Source organism: Mastigoproctus giganteus, chromosome 10, assembly GCF_048544385.1.
Source record: "Mastigoproctus giganteus isolate SK-2022 chromosome 10, ASM4854438v1, whole genome shotgun sequence".
Taxonomy (NCBI): Eukaryota; Metazoa; Arthropoda; class Arachnida; order Uropygi; family Thelyphonidae; genus Mastigoproctus; species Mastigoproctus giganteus.
Window position 1 is genome coordinate 109899268 of NC_143584.1, and position 26010 is coordinate 109925277.

The 26010-nt window shown below is 36.6% G+C and overlaps 1 protein-coding gene across 1 annotated transcript in view; it reads right to left on the bottom strand.

Annotated features, from left to right (window-relative positions):
- The window catches only part of LOC150079219 (neprilysin-1-like), a 514861-nt gene that overhangs the window by 62782 nt on the left and 426069 nt on the right, over positions 1 to 26010 (bottom strand). Inside the window, exon 14 of the mRNA XM_090383906.1 lies at positions 12114 to 12175. Coding sequence (XP_090240032.1) covers positions 12114 to 12175 — 62 coding nt within the window. The remainder of the gene's footprint in view (positions 1 to 12113; positions 12176 to 26010) is intronic.

Sequence of the window (26010 nt, forward strand, 5' to 3'; positions counted from 1 at the left end):
ATTATATACCTTGAGATTTTGTTTTGAACGTGAAATCCATCCTTCCTTGATTAAATTAATTTTTATTAACTAAATGCTGTGTAAAATTGGAATCACTGAAAATTAAAGCAGATTGTGTAACCAAAGAAAAACAAGAGGAATAACAATTCATATAACATTTTTGAAACTAAGTAACGTGATATAAAGATGAGTGGGAGAGGATGAGATGACCATTTTATACAATAGCCTCACAAAAAAAGTGCTCACTAAAAAAACTTTTTTCAATGCCATTATTTGCTTTTTCATTATGAAATAGCTGATACTAAATTTGTGAAAATCATTTGACTAGCTTCAAGTAGTAGTTTTTTCGACATGTTAACTTACATTAAACTTTTTGCCATTTATCTCTTCTCTCCCTATACATTAAAAAAAGTTTTACTCCTAGTGATATTTATTCGAGCCAATGGGAGAAGAGGGTGGGGCAATTAGGTCACTGCAAATGCGCAGGTAAAAAATACAATGTTACCTTCCATTGAAAGCCAACTGCCTCCATAACGTTCACCACCCTTGGGCACGTGCTTCACTGTCTAATTACATGAACACGCCCGGCATCAAAAAATTTTAGTCCTTCTCTTTCGGATGCAACAATGTTCCTCATGTATTATAGAACTCGAAGTAAAGCCTTTTCCTAAGTGATCTATGTAAACGCAGGTGAATAATTCCATAGTGATATTTATTTCACCTTCAGAATTAATGCCGCTTGGTGGGAGAGTAGCCAATGGGAGAAGACGAATGCAAGTAACGTTGTACAAGTGGGCGGGCCAATACGTCACTACAAATGCATAGGTAAATAATTACATAGGTCATTTCCTGATTAGATATTGATCAGCGCATTTCGACAGGTGTCTTTTACGTAGAAAAGATTTGACTTACTCCGTCATACCTCTACATCTTACGTAGAAAAGCGAGCAGGGGGCGAAGCCCCCTAGTAAGTCATTAAAAACAGAATTTTTTAAGGTTTTCGATATTGTTTTTATTATTTTTATCACTCTGTCTTAATTGCTATCAGGCATCAATTGAAAAGCATTGAATTATAAATTTAAATCATATTAAATGCAGATAATCGCAAGGTGAGTAGCACACAAAAAAGTGGAATAATAAAGGTTTCAAACCGCAAATTTATTATAAAAAGGAGCAGAAGAGGGAGGGGTAACCACATACGGAATAGTTCGTTGTAGGAAATGCAACTTCAGAATCTTCTGGTAAATTATCAGCTAATCAATTTTTACTTCTCTACAAGCTAAAAGTAGACAGTGAAGTTGCATATTTAATGAGGTTAGGAAGGTTCGGTCCCAGATTGATTTTGAAGCATAACTTTGTATAACACCTACTCCAAAAACTTTTTCCTTTGGTTATATAACCTGTGTAGCTCTTAGTGTGCAATGGTTATGGATTGGGCTCGTTTCTTTTGAATATTTTAATTTACCTTGAAGTTAGATAATGAGTATTTGTTATATGTGCATGGAAGCATGCACATATAACAAATACTCAGGTTTTTGCTGCACCAACCAAAATAAATATGTAGGCAACTATTCAGGTAATCTTAAATGTCCCCAAGCTGTGTTTCAGCCTCAACTACCTATGGAGGCAACTTATTAGAACTCGCTGGCTAAGAACACTTCCAACAATCCAGTCTGAATCTCCTTCCTAATTTGAATTTATGACCCATAATTCAGGAATCATTTATAAGAGTTAAATTTCGCTTCATTCATTTTGCTGTCCCATCATAGAGCCTTATAGACCTTAGTGGGGTTCCATTTAAGTTGCCTGGTTGCCAAGTTCTGTCCCTCACGTATTCGAAGCCATTCCTCATATCTTGTGAGATGCAGATCGCACCAAGTGGGTGTTCTCTCTTTGGATCTTTTCAAAAGCTCGATATCTTTTATTATTATTTATTTATTTTTTTTTAGGTGCGGTCTCCACACTTGGACAGTATTTCAAGCGCGATCTTATAACTGGCTTATTCTGCCAGTTGTAAGACCGCCAAGGTTTCTTTAACTTCTCTGCCATTGAGAAAGCCTTTATAATCTATAAAATTTCAGAATAGTATGGAACAGGTTAGAAAATAATTGTGAAAATTTTACCGATTTACTGGATTTCGAGAAATATTTGATGCATACACATTGTTTCTCAATATACAATTATTAATATTGCATGCAGTGCAGTCAAAGCTTCTGTATTATATAAATGTGCTTGTTTGTCTGAGTGGACATAGTTTAACCGACATAAGTTCGTGTATGATATATACCGTATATTTTACAGGTGATGCTATTTTGTTCTCAATTTGTAATAACTGGTTGAAGTTTAACAATTTGTTTTATATATTCTCCGTTCGAGCAGTCTCTCAGCTTTTATCTTAGTCATTGGCGATCCTGAATGGGTTTGCTGGGAAGCGTCTGTTTAGGTTTTCTGAATTAAGCTAGAATTTAGTAACTTTCTGTGCTCTCCTTCTCGTACATCATTTTTCTTATTCATTTGTCAGCAGGAAGTATATACAGTATGTATTCTCCTTGTCAGTTGAAGTGCGAGCATGATGCAGTTCTTTTCTGCAATTGAAAGGGCTCAAGGACAATTTGTAAGTTAGATAATATTATAGCTAACATTAAGACCGGCGATCTGATTTAACCATCTAGAGATCCAATATTCCATGCCCTGGAAGGATTTTATTAGACTAACAGGAGCCGATGAACATATCTCTGATGCGTAGAAGGGGGAAAACACATTTCACTGTGAGCCTGGTTAGTAGATCTTGATCCCAAACAGCTTTTATCTTATGGCCTAAAGGGCTACACTTTGCGCTACCAGGAAAGAGAACCTCCACAAACACCGTGAACTTGTGTCCGAAATGGGATGTCACTTTTGCTAATAATTTTGCATGTGCAAGGCACGAAGTGTGCACATAAGGTAGCGACGTTAGACACCTTGGTAGAATAAACAGTCATAGAAGAAGAAGAAATTTAAGGGTGTTATGTCAGGTGAACGAGGAAGGCCCATAGTATCAATTCACCACTGTTCCGGAACGTGTCGTTAAGGGCAGTGCGCACCTGCAAGCTCCAATGAGGCTGCGCTCTATCTTGCAGAGAGATTGTGTTGGGCTGTAGGTGTGCAATCTGAGGAAATACGTATTGTTCCAGCATGTATAGATATGTGATTCCTGTAACAGTATCTTTCAAGAAGAACGGTCTGATAATCACGACTTTCATAATACCACACGTTCACTTTTGGGCTTTTCGAATGTGCTCTTGAATACAGTACGGGTTTTCAGAATCCCATATTTGAACGTTGTCTTGGTTAACTTTTCTCGAAACGTGAAAAACGTAACGTGACTCAAAAAATCGTGGTTTTGGTCGATGCGATCAAGAATCCCAATAGGAAGTTTTGTCGCTGTGGTTTTATTTCTGTAACCATTTACAACTGACCCGGGATGAAGACCGTAACTGCTGAATACGGTGCTGTTTCTTGTATTCTCTCTACCTTGGGAACTCCTCTGACCGTGTGGTCGTCCCGGAGTATAAACAGAAAATTTATTTATTTTATTATAGGCATACAAACGCACCCGTTTGTGCACCACTCCTTGCAGAGTTGCACTGGGCATGTTCAGTTTCCTTGATGCATGCCTGATTGATTTCCGCGACTACGAACAAAGGCAGCATGCCGCTTTGACGACTTCCTTCGCGTTGCTTATGCGCGCTACCGGTTTTCAAAAATGTCCTGTACCATATCCGTGCAGACTTTGGATAAGGTACATCTTTGTTGAACACACGTCTAAATTGCTTTGAGTTGTGACAGCAGATTGTCTCTCTGCAAACCACATTACTGCCTTCGCTTTTTCTTGCACTGACGCCATTTTACACAAACGGCCGAAGCCCCGGTTATACACACTGTAGTTTCAGCATTATCCAGGAGACTTCGTGGATATACAGTAATGTTAAAACACAAAAGTTAAACGGTACATAAAACGTGTATCATGTATATACCATTTACGTGGCTATGTACATTTTATATAATCTTATCCAGGGGTGGGCAGAGAGGCCACATGCCCCCCCACCAAAATTTTGAAATTAAAAAGACAGAACGCAGGAGGCATTCTAAAAAAAAAAAAACTCAAAAGCCTGGTCGCCATGCCCCCCCCCCCTCCCCTTACGATGATACCTGGATATGCCACTGATCTTATCTATACAGTATACTTACACTTTATACTATTCAGATAATACTTTGTATACATTATACACTAATTAATCAGACTACGTAAATTTCCTCTGAATTTTATAGGGCTCAACCATTCCTCTATATACACTGTGCAGACTGCTTCTTGTGTAAACTGTCTACAAAATTCCCTGAAATACTGCTTAAGCAAAATAAGTGTACAAAATACGTTATCCTCTATAATACCTTCAACCATCATATTCAGATTAAACCTCAGATCGCAATAATTCGGGAATTAAAACAAAATATGAACTAGACTCAACCTGTCCACAACGGCTTAGTCACTTTCCACTAAATTAAAGTACAGTATTTCTACTTTTCCTTGAGTCCATTGCCAGTTATTAAAGTTATGCATTGGCCTCCAGTAGACACCACGGCCTCTTCTTAAGATCGACACCATCGACTTCAGGGATGAATCTGTAAGTGATCCTAGCGATCCTACCATCATTTAAAGATACTTTGTGAGATTTTATTCCTAGCTATTCTGGAGGGTAAGGTAACTTCAACTGCTCCATCTCCAATCCCATTAGCATTGTTACTATTCCTTTCTTTACAGCATATTCAAGATTCCTTTTAGGCACTAACAAATATACTGGAATCTTTCTGGATAAAACATGCAAAGCATCATTCGACAAAGTTCTGTTTGTCTTTGTGATACTCAATAGGGTTTGTCTTTGTGCAGATAACAAATGCCTTCTGATTGAAACTTTTTTTGACTTTGTATCCCCATATTCTGCCACGTAAGTTATTATGGGAACAGATAAACTTTCATACAGCATATTGAATGCTTCTCTTTTATTCCTCAGATTTGTGTGCAGAACTCTTTCTAATTTCATATTCTCTTTATCTCTCAGGAACTTCACAGGATTCAAAAAAGACAGCCTATCATTTACCCCGATAAATAAGTAACTCAAGTCGGTATTATAAGGAAGGCTTACGAGTCATCCGAGTTAGTTGTTTTCATGTAGAGCCGAGCTGACTGATTTCGAGAGGGGGTGTCGCTGTCGGTATCACATTGCAGGTTTGTTGATTCGTGCAATTGCTGACACCCTGCATCATACAAAATCGATTGTCGGTGATGTTATGAAATGGAAGCGTGCCAGTACCACCACCGTCTGGAGGCCACGGAAGCTTACTGCACGTAACCACAGGTTATCCCAAACGGTAGCATGACAGTCTTGTCAGCCATCCCTGAAAAACAAGCAGGTGTTTGTCGTCCACAGCAGAGGCTTCAGGAGGCCTGGACAAAAATACACTACATTTCTGAGCTCCACAGCCAGATTGCAAAAAAAAAAAAAAAAAAATTCAAAATAACCCATAAGAATATAGCATGTTTATTTTATTCACGAATAAAAAGTAATTTTTGTGTTTCAAAGTGAAACTTATTCCGTTAAGAATAATAAATTATTCACTTATTCAAATAAATTTCTTATTCATAACTTACGAATACATTTATTTGTAACTTTCAAATAGTTTTATATGCAGTGTTATTCAAAATAACTGTTTAGTGAGCGTGACAATTGCAGATTAAAGGGGGGGGGGAATTGCCAATAGCTGTAGCCGAGTGGTCAGGCTAGAGGGTACAGAAGTATACAGGCTTTGTGACATTCTTCAAGTTCTCTACCCACAGGCAGGTTCAGGGCTCCATTGACGGCATTTTTTTTCAGTGACTGTGGTTCAAATATGTGCTCAATACAGCGGCATCATTTTATGTAATATTCGTGCCAGCCCGGCTTTGAACTCCTCTGACCTTATCTGGTCATTTCGGAGTATAAACAGATTTTTTTAATTTGAGTAAAGGCTCTGTTTTTAGGGTCTGTAGTCTAGCGAAGTACCCGTACCCTTATGATGTCACTAGGTTGTCTGTCTGTCTGTCCGTCCATCACAGCATTGTATCTCTGGAACCACTCAACCTATTGACTTTAAATTTTGCATGGGTTTGTACATAATGTGGGCCAACATAATGCCATATTGATCGTTGTTGACAAAAAATTGTCTGAGAAATGGGGGGACAAAATGTTGTCGACAACCTATAGCTTATTATACACCATTGGAAAGAGGTCAACGAGTAGGTTTAAAATATAATTTTAAAATATTTTTTAAATTAAAAATGGCGGCGTCAGACAGGAAAATGTGAGTAATTTTCGTGTCCCCCCTTCTATTTCTGTTGCTAATGGAGCTAAAAATTTAAAATCACATTAGTTATGTGTTATTCGATACTTATCAAAGGAAAACTATTCCAATTGAAATGTATCATTTACTTTTTGTGTTAAAATTAAAAACAATTTCTTATTGCACTTCTTCGATAGCATGCTTCTTTTTACTAAATAACTTTCCTTTTGGTGACAAAAAGGTTGCTAAATAGTTAGTTAATAATTCTATAGGGGTCATTTAAAATTTTGCAAGGAGAAGTATTTTTTTAACAATTTTCAAAGCTGGAGTTGTCCCTGGCAAGGAGGTACTCAGAGAGCTAGTGTTGAGGTGGTGGGGAGGCAGGCACCTGCATGGAGTCTTGCATGGTGGTCGCTTGCCAGTCACTTCTCCCCCAAGACTTTACTCAACTTCTCCAAGAAGAAGTCAGAGTCGCTTCTCCCACCCTTGTCATTCACAACAACTGGAAAGACTCAAATAGATGTTTTCGTTAGTTCCTCAGTTTTAAGCGAAGCCGGGGTACTAGAAACTTTTTTTCATTTACCATAAAGCTCTCTATTTGAGATACTACACTAACGACCATTCGTGACTACAGACCCTTCATCCTGAGTGCCCAGCACTCAGTAGTTGACCAATTTTTTTTTTTTTTTTTTATTTGAGCAAAGGCTTTTTTTTTTTTTTTTTTTTTTTTGTTGTTGACTTGTTGTGAACCCATAACTATTCATTTACAGCTTTGATGTCCTATCTCCTTGAGAAAAGTTCTTCGACGTCAGCAGAAGACGGTAATGGTGTATTGTATTTAACAAAAAACATTTTATTTTCAAATATTTTTCAAGGTTTGCATGATTCAATCTTCATCATAATGAAATATAAACAACATGGTCAATGAAGAAAGAAAATGATATTCTGCATTCTCTGTAAAAGTATTAGCCATAGTGCAAGGAACCCACTGGTTTTTTCTACAGTGGGAAAAAAAAAAAAAAATAAAGAAAATTAAAAATAAGATCCTAGCTCCCACCTTACGTAAATAATCATTCAGCTGACCTTTTGAGTTTCCTGAAGTTGTCAGCCACTACCAGTGCAGGTAACTTATTCTAGTTAACAGCTCCCTTTAGCTAAAACAGAACTTCTACAATAGTCTTAATTTCTTTCCCTGTAATTTGAATGTCTCCAAGTTCTGAAGTCATAACAGTGAAAATTTTGCCTTCATCATTTTACTGTGCCCTCTCAGTGCCATACCAATCTCAATCAGGGCCCTTCTAAGGTGCATAGTTGCCAAACAAACATATTCAAAGCTTTTCCTCGTGGGAGGTTGCTTGTCTTTGGACCTTTCAAGAAACTGTCTTTTTTAGGTGTGAGCTTCATATTTGGACACAGTATTCCGAGTGCTATCTTACAATTACCTTATAAGAGGGGGGGGGGTATCAAAAGGCTTGTACCCTTACCTAGAAATAATAGCCCTAGAAAGGTGAAACTTCACAGGAACTTTAATCTTTTCTATGTACTCTCCATGTATAGTAACACATTTCTCCCATTTTTGGATCAGTTGTTTAATGCCTTGGTCATAGAAGTCCTCACTTTTTGCCTGAAACCATGATTCCACTTCACTGATGACTTCCTGAGACAAATCAGATCGGGTCTATGCAATGGTTTCTTTATTTCTTGAAACAAGAAGACTGATGGTGGGTGCTGCAGTAGCACAAATCCAATAGTTGACAAGAACATTGCATTCGACATTGCTTCTGCAAATGCGTGTCAGTAATCTTGGAACCCATCGTGCGGAGACCTTAGACATGTGCAGATGGTCATGTAAAATGCTGTGGGTAGACCCATAACTAATTCCCACTGCATTTGCGATGAAATGAGTTATCGCATGTCTATACTCAGCACCAGCTGCTCAACCTTTGCAACCATCTCTCTCTCTGTGGATGTTGATGGCCTTCCTTCTCTTGGCTCGTCAAAGACACTTGTGCGACCGCACTGGAACTCCCATTTCCACTTTTTTACAGTGTCATAGGATGGACAATTCTGCCCATACACAGCTTTCATTTTTTCATCAATTTCCTGAGCTTTCTTGTCCTGCAAATGCTGGAACTTGATCACTGCTAGATACTCCACTTTGTCAACCATAGCGTCCTTCTTCAGATTCCGGGCTCCACTTCTGGTGCACGATCAAGTACAGGAATGAAATTTCACATGTTAGTTATTGAATATGTAGACAACTTATATTAAAAATGGGTCTTCCTACTGATGTTTATGAACTTTTTGATACCCCTTCATACAGTGGGATTATGATACCTATCTGTACAAGCAAATGTTCTAAAAATTATCCATTGGGCACCATGGGTCTTCCTTACTGCTTGAGGAACTTGATGCCTAACTCTGAAATCCTTTCTTTGTCTACTGTTTTCATTCAATCCCGCCAAGTGTATGTTATTTAGAGGTTACTGTTCCTAAGTTTTTAACCTTGCATTTTGCTGCATTAAAACATACCTGCCACTTTTCTCACCATCTTTGAAGCTTGTCCAAGTCATCCCTTCAGGATGACTTGGATCTTAATGATCAGCTTGGATGACTTAATCATTAGCTTGGATGACTTAATGATCAGCTTGGAGTTGATCATCAAGAACTTTCCCAATCTTTATATTGTCTGCAAATTTTGATATTATGCCCTGTATCCCTTCATCAATGTCATTTATAAAAACCAGAAATGTTTTTCTGTAATACAAGAATAAACAATTAACTGACGACTTTAGTGAACCATCTAGTACGTGCCATTTACTGTATGGTATTAGGGGGAGTAGGCCATAAGAAACGAGGTGTAATAATTTATTCAAAGTTTGAATAAAACTGATGAATAATGAATGACTAAATAAGGAATGCATTTTTATTTCAATAATGTTCATCTCCGTCCATAGCCACCTTTTCCGTGGGAGAGCGGCAGCGCAGAAGATAAATGTTGTCAACCTCAATCAATGGTCTTGCCTTCTATGGTGCATGATCTGTGCCATATTGTCAGTGCTGTTTGAGAATGGTTCATGGATAGAATGCAGAAAAGTTGAAACTGCTGGCACATAGTGCTGATTTTAATCTATAGAACATCAATAGAATGAACTGTAATGTCAGGTAAGGATCAGACGAGCACATCTCATATCTCTACCTCAGTGGAGGATATTATAAAAAAAGTATCGTTCGTTGGTGGAACATTACCATTGGAAGGTGGAGTGTGTCATGGTGGCCAAAGGGCGGGACTGACATGCTATTGAAGTGTGTGGCAGCGACAGCAATGTGAAACACGTGTGTGTGTCCAGATATTTTTTTGGGGATATATATTTGATGGTTTTCCTGGAGAACAATAGTGTTCATGTATTTAACGAAGTATGATATTCAATGCAGGCCGGATGAAGAACCTTCATCTGTCCTACATTGGAGGTTGTATTTCATCCATAATTGTAATTAGTAAATGTAACAGTTTGTAAACTGTGGCAGAAATGCTCAAAGCATGTGAGGTTATAGAATTAACACATACACACAATTATACTGGATATGATATTACGATGCTTTTCACCACAACATGGCAAAGAACAGTTCTGTATGTTCAATTCTGATTATAGTTTTCTCTCAGACTTCGTTTCTTCTGCTTATGTGTAATTTTCTCAATATAGTGGCTAATACCACCAATTGCTGAAAACTAAAAATAAATTTCATAGGAAGATTTCATCAAGAGATATATATGAGGGTTCTAATTTGTTATTATTGTAACCCTTGTGTTTTATCCTAAGTGATAGGCTATTTGTAAATCTGTGCACTGTTAAATTATCAGTGGAGTACTCGTTTAGCTATTCATAATCGGTGAAGAATTAATGCTGTGGATATTTTTGATTTGTCTCTAACAGGTAATGACTTTTTCTCGCCATCATATTCAATGCATTGTTAGAAAAGTTTGTCTGGAATGTGATTAACTGTTTTGCGATTCAAGAATTAGGTAAACAAAATTGCTCCTGTGTCCAGTTGACATGCTGTTCGGGACCAATTCAAATGAGCAACACAGACTTCAGTTTTCGTTTAGACTGCTCGGTTACTATGAAGAGGTTAAAACAACGGAAATAGAAAACAGGGCATTGCAAATTAAATGTCTTTATTTACTGGCTTACTTATTACTGCCTTTACTGTAAATTTTTTTTTTTTTATTTATATATCAAAACTCCCTAGCATTACGGCTGTTATGGGTGTTGCATCAGTCATCAATGTAACATACATATTATTAACGATTGCTATATAGTGTGTGTGTGTGTGTGTATATAATTACATCAGTATGTAATATAAGGATATTGAATAAGTGTATGTATAAAATACAATATGGTACAATAAAAGTATTCATAGTGAGCCATTAGGCTAAAAGAACAGATGTAAGAGAAGGATTTAAAATAAGAATTCATAATAAAAGTATTCATTAAATATGAAACATGAAAAAATTAAAATATGAAATATGAAAAAATTCATAATTTTCATATTTTTTGATATTTCATAATTTTCGCAAATATTTTTTTCATATTTAAAATTTTTCTTACTGCCAAAATCTGGACGTATTTTGGCCAAGTCAGGACTTTTATTATTATTGTTATTATTAGCTACATCGTGCAAGGAAGCCTGAAGCTTATGCTGCACCAACGAGAGAGAGAGAGAGAGAGAGAGAGAGAGAGAGAGAGAGAGAGAGAGAGAGAGAGAGAGAGAGAGAGAGAGAGAGAGAGAGAGAGAGAGAGAGTCAAAAGTAGAAGGGAATCACCAAGAAAGAGAAGATTGATGATATTCAGCTCAGGACCCTGGGTGTGCCAAGCCCATACATACCCTTGGGGTTTATTAACTTCTTTACTGCATACTGAAATACCAGGATCCCAACTAATGGAATGGGCATTTCCGTTGTACTTTTAGATGCTATTCTTTTTTGCTTCCTGCTTGCTAACTCTAAATTTTATACCTCAAGCTGTGTTAGAATAATTTGAGGAAAATGTGAGGTGCTATTGCTATCCTTACCCTTACTTCCTTTTCACCTTATTTCAACATAAGCCTTTTCTTTTTCAGCATAGCCTTTCCTTTTCACTGGCAAATAACTTAAACAGCTTAAATATTCTTTCACCGGTAAACAGCTCAAATTCTTCTCATCCCACACATAATTTATTGTTGCCTCTCACGTTCTGTAGCATTTGCTTCACTGCTATCTGTTGGGACAGCTGTTATTCTGCCAGTATGCTGCTAAATTTTAAAATAATTTTGATTGTTTGGACCTAGCTATACTTGCAGATGACAAACAGAATTGCATAGCTTTTGCTAATTATTGATTGGATGTATTGAATGGTTCTAGCCCTTGTCAGTGTACTGTTCAATATATCCTATCAATAATTGGCTTCATCATTATTTTACTTTTATTTTACTATTATTATATTGATTATATTTATTTATTTATAGGGTATAACACATAAAACCATTTTGGGCTATCTTAGCCTTTCTTCTGGCCTAATGGCTCACTATGAATATTTATTGTACTATACTTCTCCTACCTTTCCTACCTTTTCATTCACCCATCTTACTTTTCATTATTATTTATTTTATAATATATATATATAATATATATATATATATATAAATTTCTTAATCAGGAGTTAATACAGCCTTTCTTATTTTATTAATCAAGAAGAAATAAAATACTTAGTACTTACTGACTGCATTTCCCGTTGCTTCGTAGAATGCATTTACAACTAAGGGTTGCACAAACCAGTCCCTACAGAAGAAAGAATGGGTAAAGTTTGACAGTGACAAGTAATTAGGAAATGGACTATTTTTCTAATATACATAGAAATTAATTCTAACTAACATTAAATTAAAAAAAATAAATTTTCTGTTTATATTCTGGAAGGACCACAAAAGGTCAGGGATTCACAAGATAGAGAGCATATAAGAACATAACCATATTTAGTAGACATGGGTTTGGACCGCGGTCACTCAAATGAGTGACCGTGGTTCAAGCACAAGGGTACAAGGTTCCTTCGCGCTTCAGCTAACCACTCGGCTATGGAAGCCAGGCAGCTGTGGTTGAATTACTATTTATTTTCACTGTCGTTATTCTTGAGAATTGGAGAATACTGACCATATATGCAGAGAGCCAGTTTTTATTCTGACATGGTGTTTCTTTCCACATTGTTCTGATTTCCCCATAAAGTAGATGGGCACTCAGCAGTCATTTATTGATTTATACATTCATTTAATTTATCCATTATCATATTCCATATATTTAGATTGCTGTTGTGTAGTCCCAGGTTGGAAATGATGGACCCATGTTTATTCCTGTTATGAAATGACATAAATTACTCTGGATCCACCACAATCAGGCACAAATCTTCCCTCGACACATTTCATCTGATCACGTTTTGATGAGGACTCAAAAGTTTTGGAACCTAGTGTAAAGAAACTTTTCTCATCCCCACATGCTCTCTCATGGTTTGATCAGTCGTTTTTGATAAGTTCACAGTCTGAACAACTTGTCGAGCCGTCAGTTTGTGGTCACTCATAAGTTAATGGACATTGGTTTTGGTTTTTGGAATGATTGCATTGAAAGGTCTCCCTGATCTAGGATCCTCTTCAGTTGACTTCAGTCCAAGCCTGAATCATCTGTTTATTAAAATAATTGTTTAATTTTCTTTATACAGTAATTTAAATATTTGCCCTTTAAATATATTTTGCAGATTTGCAAAAAAAAAAAACCTCTTAAATTGCACAACTGTATGTTTTTGATATGTACAGAAAAAACTGATATGCAAAAGGCATAAAAATACGATTGTATCAATTCGCTAATTGCATTCTAGGTAATGTAAACCATAAATGATGCATAAAGAACATAACAAAAGCAGTATTTAATAAAATATAATAAAAACTAGTTAATAACAAATTAACAGTATAACTAATTATATTAGCTACTATTATTGGCACTGATATAATTTGAAATTAATTACAGTTAATAATTAACAGTGAAATAATTAAACTTGATAGATGTAATATCTGAGGATGCAGTCACTGATATTGCCACATTGGGTGTTCACTTCCCTAGCCCCCGAAAATTGAAGTTTGTTAAATATATCGTACTATGCTAGTCATTCCTATATACTGTGTGTGTGTGTGTGTGTGTGTGTGTGTGTATACACACACACACTGAGTGATCACTGAATTATGACCACCCTTATGAAAAGTGAATGCTACCTGTTGACCACGTGAGGTATGAGAGTGTGCAGTTAGTTGACCTACGTAGCATAGATAAGATGTCAGTGGTTCAGTAGGTAGTAAAATTCCGAGCTTGATGGGTAAAAGGAAGGATTTATCGGACTTTGATAAAGAACAGATTGTGGGAGCTCAACGAGCTGGTGCCTTGATTTCCCAAACTGCTGAACTGGTGGGGGTGTTCAAGAGCCGCCGTAGTTAAAGTGTACCAGGACTGGCACCAAAATGGTCAAACAATGACCCGATGGCAAAACTGCAAGGTCAGCGAAAGGTTGAAGTTAGAGGCGAGTGCCGGGTCCGACAACTCGTACAGGTGAACAGGTGTAGCAATATTCAAGAATTGACTACCCAATACAACATGCAACACATGACCATGTGTTGCACTCTCACACGTATGGGCTATACCAGCAATGACCTCTATGGCATCCTCTCCTAACCAAGTTTCATCGGCGGAAAAGACTTGCCTGGTGCAAAGAGCATGCAAGTTGGACGTTAGAAGACTGGAAGAAGGTGTGCTGGTTGGATGAGTCACGTTATTTACGCTGCACCATGGATGGTCACGTATAGATTTGGCATCAACAACTTATTGATCCATCATGCATGGTATCAACAGTGCAGGCTGGTGGAGGTGGTTGTATGGTGTGGGGCATGTTTCACTAGCAGGAACTTGGACCCCTTGTGCATGTGGAACAACGTATCACTGGTCTCTGCTATCATCAACGGCTTGCTGACTGTGTACGCTCCGCTATGTTACACTTTTTCCCGAATAGTGATGGTGTCTTCCAAGATGAGAATGCACCGAGTAATCTGGCACTTGTTGTGCAGGAATGGTTTGAGGAACACAGTTCTGACTTCCAGCATATCGATTGGCCTCCGAACTTTGGTGATATCAATCCCATAGAGCACTTGTGGGACACTATGGAAAGGCATATCAGGCATCTGGATACACCAATCACTTCCATACCTGCATTGCTGACCACATTACACACAGCTTGGTTGGCCATACCTCCCGAACACTTCCGACATCTTGTTGAATCAATGCCACATCGGATAGCTGCTGTACTGAGGGTAAAGTGACTTAGGAAGTATTAGGTAGGTGTTCATAATTCAGTGATCAATCAGTGTGTATGTATTAATCTATGAATTAAACAGCATCCCTTCCTTGAAATTTTTTTATTCAAAGTAGACTGGTTGGTTAAAAGCAATTAGGAAGTATGGTATTATGCAGAATTACAATTATATTTTCTCTAATATATAATAATTTTACACTGTATGCTGCTTAATTTCATAATTAGAAATAAGTGGCAGATGCACTGAAAGAAAAGCACTTATCAAATTTTCCCAACTCAATGCAATATTTTCTTTTGCAACTCAAGTTTGCAGCTCATGTTTTTTGGCTGCAAATAAAACTTTTATAGAGGATATCACATATTTAAAAAGTTTTTGAGTTGTAAGAAGCCCAGAGATATCAGCAAGCACCATATTTGACCAAAGACATTTAATGATAAGCAGGATGGGAAATATACCTGTTAAATTAGAAATCTGAGATACCTGATCATTCTATGGCTGCTGGCCTTTGAGATTATTGGTGCCTTACCTACAGATGCAACATTTACGGCAGACTCTGTAGATGAGATGAACATTTTGTTTGATTCGCTAAATAACAGGACTTTAAATATCAATAAGGAATATGGTTTAGCTGTAACATCAAAAGGTATGCACAAAACATGTGGAAGAAAGGTTAAGTGGTACACTGTTATTAAAAGAAAAAATAAACATGGAAGGTATCAGTTTTCCCATGACAGTCTTAACAAAAGGGGCTCACATCTGGTGAGTATGGGCTTGGCACACCTGGGGTACTGAGCTGGATATCATCATTCTTCTCTTTCTTAATGATTCCCTTCTACTTCTGACTCTTGTTTCTCTCTCTCTCTCTCTCACACACTCTCTCTCACTCTCTCAGGGTAACTCAGAAAAATTTTTTTGGCTCCTGCAGCATAAGTTGCACACTTCCTTGCACCATATGGCTAATAATAATAATAATCAGCAGCATGGCCGTGCAAATGGGTATGCATTGAATGCATTTTTTTAATTACCAGGGCCTCCGATATAGGGCCCAATATTTCTATTATTTTTTGTCTCAACATAAACAAGTCCCCTTAACCCTTTTGCATCTGGTCCACCAAGTACTTTTGCACGGCCCTATTTGAATGATCAACAGTGTCATTCAAATATGGGATTACATATCTTCTGCTGGTTGTTTTTTTTTTTTTTTTTTTAATTAAGACTCAACCAAGACTGTGGTCAAAAAATGCATTCTCTATCCTTTGAAGAAGTAGAGATGGATTTTGGGATAATGCAAGCCATTACCAGAGTACCACATGCTCACAAATAGTGCACACAATTATTAAACAAAGTTCGTTATCTAATTGTAATTAGATAATGAATTTCTTTCCGCTTTTAAGTCATGAAAAAATTGAATATCATATTTTTTTTAATTATCACACTTGTCAACATCATATAAGTGCTGCATCATATAAGGCATTTTTTCTTATTAATAAAAAAGCATGGCTTTTATTGTGTGTCAGTTCAAGATCTCAAAATAGTCCTTAGTTAATGGGTGCCTAATCACAACATTTAGCTTAGTTGCTTCTATAGCTGGTAATGCATGCAAAACAGTTCTGTAAAGTTGAGTTAGAGTTAGAAGAAGAAAAAAAAACACAATAAAAATAACCCTTTAACACTTTATAGTTGTGACACTGTCTATGAACCAAAATCACATGTACATTGGTTGAAAATTATGGTTTTTGATAGCCATCTTAATCCTTAATATGCCCATTAAAACATTAATTCACAGAAGCCATATTTGAATTTTGAGCATTTGCAAATGGATACACCAGTGGTTTTCAACCTTTTTTTTTTAATAACAGCACCCCTAAGTATTTTATTTTGTGGCACCCCTACTCAATTTTCTGCCTGTTAGATCTGATTCTCTCTCTGTATATGTCTAATATTAAAAAAAATATGTTATATGATAGTTATTACAATAATATAACTATAAACAAAATTACAATTAATAATACAAATTATATATTTTATTCTTTTGTAAAATAATAAGAGGAGTTTACCTCAATATAGTACATAGAACACTTCCGTATGATACTCTCCAGAAATTAAAATGAAAAAAATCGAAAAACTTACATTAGAGTAATAAATAGTTAAAAAAATAATTAAAAATCAATTTAACCCAATAAAACTCAATTTAATACAATTAAAAATAAAAAAATTAATTAAAAGAATTTTAACGAAAAAATTGCGAAAAAATCGTTTTGCCATTTTTTTTTTGTTAAGATTCTTTTAATTAATTTTCTTATTTTTAATTGCATTAAATTGATTTTTAATTGTGTTAAATTGAGTTTTATTGGATTAAATTGATTTTTAATTATTTTTTAATTATTTGTTACTCTAATGTAAATTTTTCGATATTTTCGTTACAATTTCTGGAAAATATCATACAGAAGTTTTCTACGTACTATGTTGAGGTAAACTTATTATTATTTTACAAATATTGATATCAATGTAGAACATATTGAGCATCACAGCTCTGGTTAATACTATCTAATTCATATTTTATTCTTTATATAGACGTACAGTACTAAGTAAACATCAAATATAGATCACCACAAAATTAAAAAGATACCGTATACCTTTTTATAAAGAAATAAATATATAAATTAAAAAAAAAAAAAAAAGTAACTTAAACCCAAATTACTTGGCACCCCTGAAATGTTGTTGCAGCACCTCGGTTGAAAACCACTGGTATACACAATGGGAAATTATAATGAAATAATGGAAATGTGCATGTTTGAACTTTATAAAAGTAGATTATGAATTTCTCATTTCCATGATTGGTGTTTTACAACCTCTGCAAGAAAAACACTTACCAAATTTTTCCAACATTATACAGTTTCCTTTTCCAAAAAATAATATACAGTACTTTTTAAGGACATCTCACCAAAATATAAAGTGCACAATCTTTTTCCTGTAAAGGAAAAAGATTGTGCCCCTTATTTTACTTGTTTCTTTACACAATTCAGCAAAACAGGATAGAATCCTGGCTATCATCACTGTACGACATGAAACATTTCAGAGTCATTCTGCTTGGAAAGTTGAGCTTTCCTCTCAGCAGCTTCAAAATGCTTGGATATTTAAGGAAATGTGAGTAAAAGACTTGTCTGCAGCCAGCCAACACTTACCTTTTTAACTCCATGTTGATTATGAAATTTGGGATGAAAAGAATGCATTTTTTTTTTTCTGTAGTAAGGCTTTTTTTTTTTTTTTTTTTTTTTTTTTTAATGTAATCCCCAAACACGGGAGGTATTAGAACCTATAGTACTTAGTACCATTCTTGGGTTGGAGGTTGAGAAGACGAAAGAAGATATTTGTTGACATCCTTGAACTTCTGTAGACTATAATTTTCAGGAAATATGTTTGAAGGAAGGTTGTTCCAGAAAACAGCAGTTGAATGAATAAACAAGGAACATAAAAAGTTGGTTCTGTGAGTTTGAAGTTGGACAGTAAATGGATGTTGGTTGGTGGAGGCACGAATTATAGAAACCAATTCAGAATAACAGTGCCCACAGAAGTATCTGTACAAAAGGCATGCAGCAGAAACAGTACGTCTATGAGACAGCGAGTGGAGAGACCCTGTTAGAGATGAATCATTAATTAACCTAACTGCCCTCTTCTGAATGGAATCAAGAAGCCTGAGAGAGGTTTTGGGGGCACCACCCCAGATGTGGGAACAATATTCCATGGCAGGGTGGATTTGTGATTTATACAGAGTGAGCAGCTGTTTGGAAGAAAAGTAACGCTGAGAGTGAAAGAGAAAACCAAGTTTTTTAGATGCAGAAGAAGCAATATTTGTAATGTGCTTGTGCCAAGAGAGATTACAAGTCAGGGTAATCCCCAAAAGAGAGATATCATTTTGCCTAGAAATTGGAGTGTCACTAAAGATAAGCATAGGAGCAGAAGAATCCTTTTTGCGAGATATAAGACAAGACTGAGTTTTAGAAGGGTTGAAATCAACTAAATTGTCTTTGCCCCACTGGAGAATTACCTTAAGATCGGCATTTAAGGAATCGATAGCAGATTTTAGAGAAGTTGAAGCTGATTGAGGAGGGCAAGGTTTCTGAAAATGGAAAGTGGAATGCAATGTGTTATCATCGGCAAAACTATGGATAGGATTTCCAGTCAATGGAAGAAGGTCATTAATATACAAGAGGAAAAGAGTGGGGGAAAGAACTGAACATTGGGGGACACTGGCATTAGTGGAGAGGTTAGAAGACAGAGAGCCATCTACTATCACCCTCAGTGAGCGATCAGAGAGAAAACTGGATAACCGATTACTAAAAACAGTTGGCAAACCATAAGATGGAAGCTTGTTTAGAAGACCTTTATGCCAAACATGATCAAAAGCCTTTGAGATGTTAAGAGCAACTATTTGTGTTTCACCAAACCTTTCCATTGAATTAGTCCATAAATGGGTAACATAAGCCAGAATATCACCAGTGGATCTACACTGACGAAATCCATACTGGCGATCGTTGATCAGACAGAAGGTTTCTAGGTAGTTTAAGAGTTGGAGATTAATTGATTTCTCCATTACTTTAGAAAGAGTAGAAGTAATTGCAATAGGACGATAATTGGATGGGAGGGATTTGTCACCCTTTTTTAGGAACTGGCTGGATATGAGCAAATTTCCCAGCAGAAGGGAAAACACCTTTGGAATAAGAAAGTAAAAAAGGCGGCAAAGAATAGGAGTAAGTTCAGGAGCACAGGTTTTGAGAACAAGTGGAGAAATACCATCGGGACTTGGAGCTTTCTTAGCATCAAGATTCGTCAAAATCCTTCTGACATCCTTTTGACGGAAGACCAAAGGAGGCATTGAATGGAGCGCGTTGGGAATGGTGGGAGGTGTTTTACCAAGATTATTAATACATGAATTGGAAGAAAAATGGGATGCTAGCAGGTCAGCTTTATCCTTGGCTGAAGTGACAACAGAACCATCTGGTTTGGACAGAGGTGGGAGCAAAGATGGGCAAAAGTTGCGGCCAGTAGCTTTGGCAAGATACCAGAATGCTCAGCTACCATTAGGGCTAGAAGCAAGTTTTCTACTCTTAGCCTGTTCAAACTCTAGTTTGGACTGATTAATAACTGCTTTACAATTGTTGTGAGCTTTGGTGTAGACAGAAAATGAAACTGGAGAATTAGAAACAAGCCAATTACAATATGCAACATTCTTCTCTTGAACAGCCTTAGCACATTTATTGGAAAACCAAGGTTTAGATAAAGGATGAGATTTTAAAGTGGAGTATGGGATAAAGGCTTCCATTCCTGCAAGAATAATTTTGCTGACACAATCTGAGCAAACGTTGACATCAGAAGTTTTGAAACAGTAATCCGACTAAGGAAAAGAAGAAAAGAAATCTCGCAGGTCATCCCATTTTGCATTCTTGTAATGCCAAACAACACAAGGTTGGGAATAGCCATGAGATAAAGGCTCCATTGGAGAAGAGACAATCACCAAGTTGTGATCTGAAGTGCCTAAAGGACCTCTCACTTTGACTGTGTACTTAGGATTGTTTGTGAGAACAAGATCAAGTGTGTTGGCTGTATGATTAGGATTGTCCGGTATTCTTGTAGGTAAATGAACAATCTGTGCAAGGTCATTAGTAATTGGAAAAGCCTCAGCATCTCGACCAGCTGGGTCATTGTGACTAGAAAATGGAAGCCAGCTGGAGTTGTGAACATTAAAATCACCAAGGAAAATTACCTCACTGTTAGGAAAGTTGGACTGGAGAAAGTAAAGTTGCAAAGAGAGGAAGTCAAAGAGCTCCAAGTGATTAGTGGATTTGGGAGAACGGTAGAGACAACAGATGAATTTGACCCAATGAGGTAGAGAGATTTTAAGCCAGAGAAGATCAAAGAGAGGAGATTCCAAATTGCCAAGTCTCTGACAGGGAATATCAGAACAGACATATGCACAAGTACCACCTTTGAGGTGAAAGGAATCGTACATCTAATAATTTGGGCATCTGAGTTGAATCAACCGATAACTGAGATTCTGTCAGAAAAAGCATGGGGTTTGGCAGACTACAAGTGGAAATGGACATTGTTGAGATTAGAAATGAGACCACTTATATTTGTGAAATGAATTAAGAAGTGCTTGGGAGAATTAGATCTTTTCTTAGGCTATTCTTAACCTTGCTGAAGAAAGAATTTTTAGCTTACTGAAATTTCAGGACTTGTCTTTTAAGTCTGTATGTAATTTATCACAGCTTTGTTTTTAGATGTTCTGTTTTTTATGCTTGGGCTCATTCTCTGAAAACAATGGTGGAATAAGAACTTAGTCTGTTGAAAGTAGCCATGATTTTGCATAATGTCATACCAACTAGTTTCTATGACAAAAAAGGGGGAAAAAGATTGCATTTAAGTTTAAAGAATGGTTAATGTGTGAAGAAATAACTAGCATAATATATTTAAATTTGTGGGAAGGTAATGAGGTGGGTTAATACCGAACTCAGCTATGTCAGTAAACCATCAAATTAAGTTGGTTAATTTTAATTAGTATTATAATGGAAAATGATGCAAGAAGGAAAGCTTATGGGGCATCAGCAAAGAAAAAAAAAAAGAAAGGAAAAAAAATTGGCTATTCCCATATCTTTTCATTTCTTCTAATAGCTTGCCTAATTCTTCCTTGAATTTATTCAAACTACCTGCTCTACAATAGCAGATGGAAGTTTGCTCCAACAATTGATCACCGGCTGGCTGCTGAAAGCAGATTACACACATCTGTCCTGAAATCAACCTTCCTTAGTTTGAATTTATGCCCCATCATATGTGTAGCAACAGGAGGATTTCATCAGCATTGAGCCTACTCAATCCATTTAAAGTCCTAAACTTATGAATCAGATTTCCACGCAAGTGCCTAATCCAGACAATGCAATTTCCAAGCCCTTCTCGGAAGCAGGACCCTGTTGTTCCTCTCATTAACTTCATTACTCTGCTCTGCACCTGTTCCAACAAATCCATGTCCTTCTTAAAGTGAGACCTCCAGACCTGTATGCAGTATTCAAGATGTGGCTGGACCATTGCCTCATACAGTGAGTTAATAAACTTCTTATCCCTGCTGACAAAATTCCAGTATATTGTTTACAAAAGCCAATAGGCTCAGCTGGCAGGCCTGTCCACACTGCTGAGAGAAATTAATTTCTCACTGCAAAATTACCACTGGTCTTTTTTGTCCTCTACTACCCTGAGTGTGATATCACACAGTTGTTAGGTTAATCTGGGACAACTGCTCCTCATATGTGCCTTTCATTTGTTAATGCTAAACTTTAATTGCCACTTCTCAGCCCATTTATTGAATTTGTCTAGATTTATTGCAGTAGCAATAAATCTAGACTTTATACTGTATTTCTATGTTTTCTATAATTTATACTGTGATCACTATAATTAACCAACCTGTCAACCTTCATATCATCTTTAAATTTAGACATTAAGCCTGATGTCTAATACATAAGACAGACCTTCATCATTATAATGAAAAAATATAGAAAACAACAATGAGCCCAGCAATGAACCCTGGGGTACTCTGCTAATAACATTAGTCCAAGAAGAGAGGTGTCCATTGATAATCACTCTCTGGCTTCTCCCACTCATCCACCTGTTTATCCATAGCAGTAAATTTCCCTTAATTTCATAGTTACAATTTGCATAGCACTCTTTTTTTTGTGCAACATTCTCAAAGGTTTTTCTGAAATCTAAGTATATGATGTCAAAATTATTTTTTGCATATAATCCCTTTGTTGCTGTGTCATAATATCCAGTCAGATTTCAGACAAGATCACCCCTTAACAAATCCATGCTGTGACTGCAGTATAACCATATTTCTGTCTAGATGGTCCTGCATTACATGAAAGAAGCCAAGCTAACAGGGCTGCAGTTACATGTCAAACTTTCATCCCTCTTTGTGAATTGGGGATATATTCACACCTATCCAGTTCATAGGGACCTCTCCTGAATTCGAGGATGTTCTCGTAATCATGACTGAAAGTTTGCTTACCTCCTTTTCTGCCTCTCTTAATGCAAGTAGATAGATTCTATGTCCTGGGTGCTTTATTAACTTTTAGTTTCTATAATTTATTCTCCACTTTCCTCTCAGTTATCACAAAATCATCCAGCTCACTATTAAAAATTAAAGTTCCAGCATCGCCATTCCTAAAAAATTTATAGTGTGTCAATGTATAGTCAAAACACTTATTCAGTTTGTCAACAACCTGAGCAGGATCATTAACAGTTAAACGATTCATGTCTAGTAGACAAACGTGATTCATCCCCTTCCTTCTAGTGTTTACATAATTGAAGAAGTCTTTGCTGCTTTTTTTTGTGTTCTTTCCAGACTCCTTGTAATCTGCTGTAGCTTGCCCAGTATTCTCTGTGACTTGACTGCAGACTAATTTTTATTCATTCATTTTATTCATTGACATAGTAGTTAAAGGTATAACTACTGTCAAGTGTAAAGGGAAAGACTTTTGCTTTTGAAAGGGTAACTACAGTGGTCTCAGACAGTTTTTAAATTCTATGCAATAGGGCCAGTTGATGTAACCAACAGCAAATTCTAAATGGGAAGCATTGAGGGAAGTAATCGTAGAAGCCATTAGACTTTTCATGCCAACTCAGAGATATTGTTCAAGTGTTAGACCTAAATGGATATCAGATGAAATGTTGAGATTTGTGAAAGAGAGGGGGGAAAAAATGCATTGGCTGCATATAAATAACAGGTGATATAGAAGCCTATGTAGATATAAACTAGCCTGCAATTGAATCACAAGGGAGGTAAGGCAAGCTAAGCCAGATTACGAGAAGTGTCTGACAACGAAAAGCAGCAAAGACTTTACATATATTGACAATAAAAGGAACAGGTTAAATCATATTGGTTCAATTGATGGTTTAACCGTTTAGCTCATGTTTCTGTCAAATTGAATGGGTATTTAGCATCAACATTGACACACAAGAAATTCTTTTGGCAAGAGCATTCCAGAAGTTAAAACTCAAACAGGAAGCTAAATGATTTTGTGGAAGAGAAATTGCTGAAGCTAAACATAAAAAAGGTGGGGAAGAATCAATGCAGTTATATTAAGGAAGGCAATATAAAAAGTAAGCAAACTGTTAGCTGTAATCATGAGAACAGCTTTGGATTCAGGGGAGCTCCCTATAGACTGCAGATGTGAAAACTATCTCCAATTGATAAAGGGGAATCTAAAGGTAATATGAGTAATTACAGACCTGTTAGCTTAACTTCTGTTCCAAGGAAAATAATAGAGTCACTGATTAAAGATGTAATGCAAGACCATCTTGAAAGGAATGCAAGAATATTATAATCCCATCAGGTTTGGTAAAGGGCAACCTTGTCTGACCAATCTGATTGGATACTATGATGCAATAACAAAGGAACCGGATGCAAAAAAATAATTTTGATATACATGTATACTTGAATTTTAGGAAAGCTTTTGATACTGTTGCACCAAAAAAAAAAAAAAAAAACTGCTGTAAAAATTGGAGCAGTGTGACATTAAGAGCAAGATAAAGGGTGGTTGGGAGGAAGACAGCCTAGTTATTACTGGACACTGCTCTTGGAATAATGTTATTAGTGAAGTCTCCCAGGGTTTAGTGCTTGGCCAAATTTTGTTTTATATATTGATGAAGGTATATCACAGTTAAAGTCTACATTTTAAGATCACAGAATGGTTTACAGGGTGGTAATAACAGTAATCAAGGTAAGCTTATGCAACAAGATTTAGAAAAATTAGGCAGATGGCCTGAGAAATGGCAGTGAAAGTTTAACATTGACAATTACAGGGTACTTCATATGGGTGGTAGTAATCAGATTAACATATCAATTGTGTGGTACTACACTCTGTAGTGGAAAATGAAAGAGACCTAGGTAATTGTGGTGTCAGATATGAAGTTCTCTGATCAGTGAGGATCATTGGTCAGAGAACGTCAGAGAGGTCCTGGCAGCTCATGGGCCAAAAGTCCAGGACAGCTCATGGACTTTTGTCAATGATATACAGGAGCTTTGCTAGCAAGGATAAGGAACTGATTAATCCATTGCAGAAGGAAATTGTTAGGCCACATCTTGAGTATTGCATACAGGTCTGGAGGCCTCATTTTAAGAAGGATGTAGACTGCTGGAACAGGTGCAGGGAAGGTAAACCTCTTATGAAAGTTTACTTCATATGAAGTAAACCTTCATAGGAAGGTTTTGTTCTCTTCATATGAAGGGAACAAAAGGGTGGCCTAACCAAGAATGGCTTCAGCTCTGAAAATTTGCTGTGTCACCTTTGAGATTTGATTGAGATGTTTTAAGACCTTGAATGAATTGAGTAAGCCCAATGCTGATGGGATTCTTCCTCTTGCTCAGACTACACACAAGGGTGTATAAATTCAAATTGAAGGATAGTTGTAGGATATATGTGCAGAGGTTTGCCTTCACCCAGTGGGTAGTTTATTGTTGGAATTAACTCCCATCTGTTGTTGTGGAAGTGGGTAGTTTTAATAAATTCAAGGAAGAACTAGGCAAATTATTGGAGGGGATGAGCAGGTGACGTGGGAAGTTTTTTTTTTTTTTTGGTTGATGCTTTATAAGCTTTCTTTCTTGCATTATCTTTCACTATTTATACCTAATACTAACAATTAAACCATTCATATCTAGTGGATCAATGTGATTCATCCCCTTCCATCCTTCCTTCTAATGTTTACATAAGTAAAGAAGTCTTTGCTGCTTTTCTTTGCATTCTTTGTCAGAGACATGTCATAATCTATCTTAGCTTGCCTAACCTCCCCTGTGGCTTGTTTGCAGGCTAATTTATTTGTTCTATGCATGTGTATGACTTGATAATTTATGACTCTGATGCATTTTTCTTCTCTGCCACAAGTTTCATCATTTCATGTGACATCCATTTAAGTCTAATTCTTGAAAAATATCTCTTAGTTCATATAAAAAAACCTAGTAATTTCTACAGTTGCATCCCTGAATTCTTCCCATTTAGAATTTGCTGTTTGTAATTTCATCAGTTGGTCTCACTGCACAGAATTTAAAAATTGTCTGAGACCATTGTACTCACCTTTATGAAAGCAAAATCCCTTCCCTTTGTCCTTGACAGTAGTTACATCTTTAAGTAAATCTGACACCAGTACACTGTGATCATGGCCAACTAGTGTCTCTTATCTTCGGACTCTTAATGCACGAAGGGTCGCTTCTGATAATCAGATCAAGAG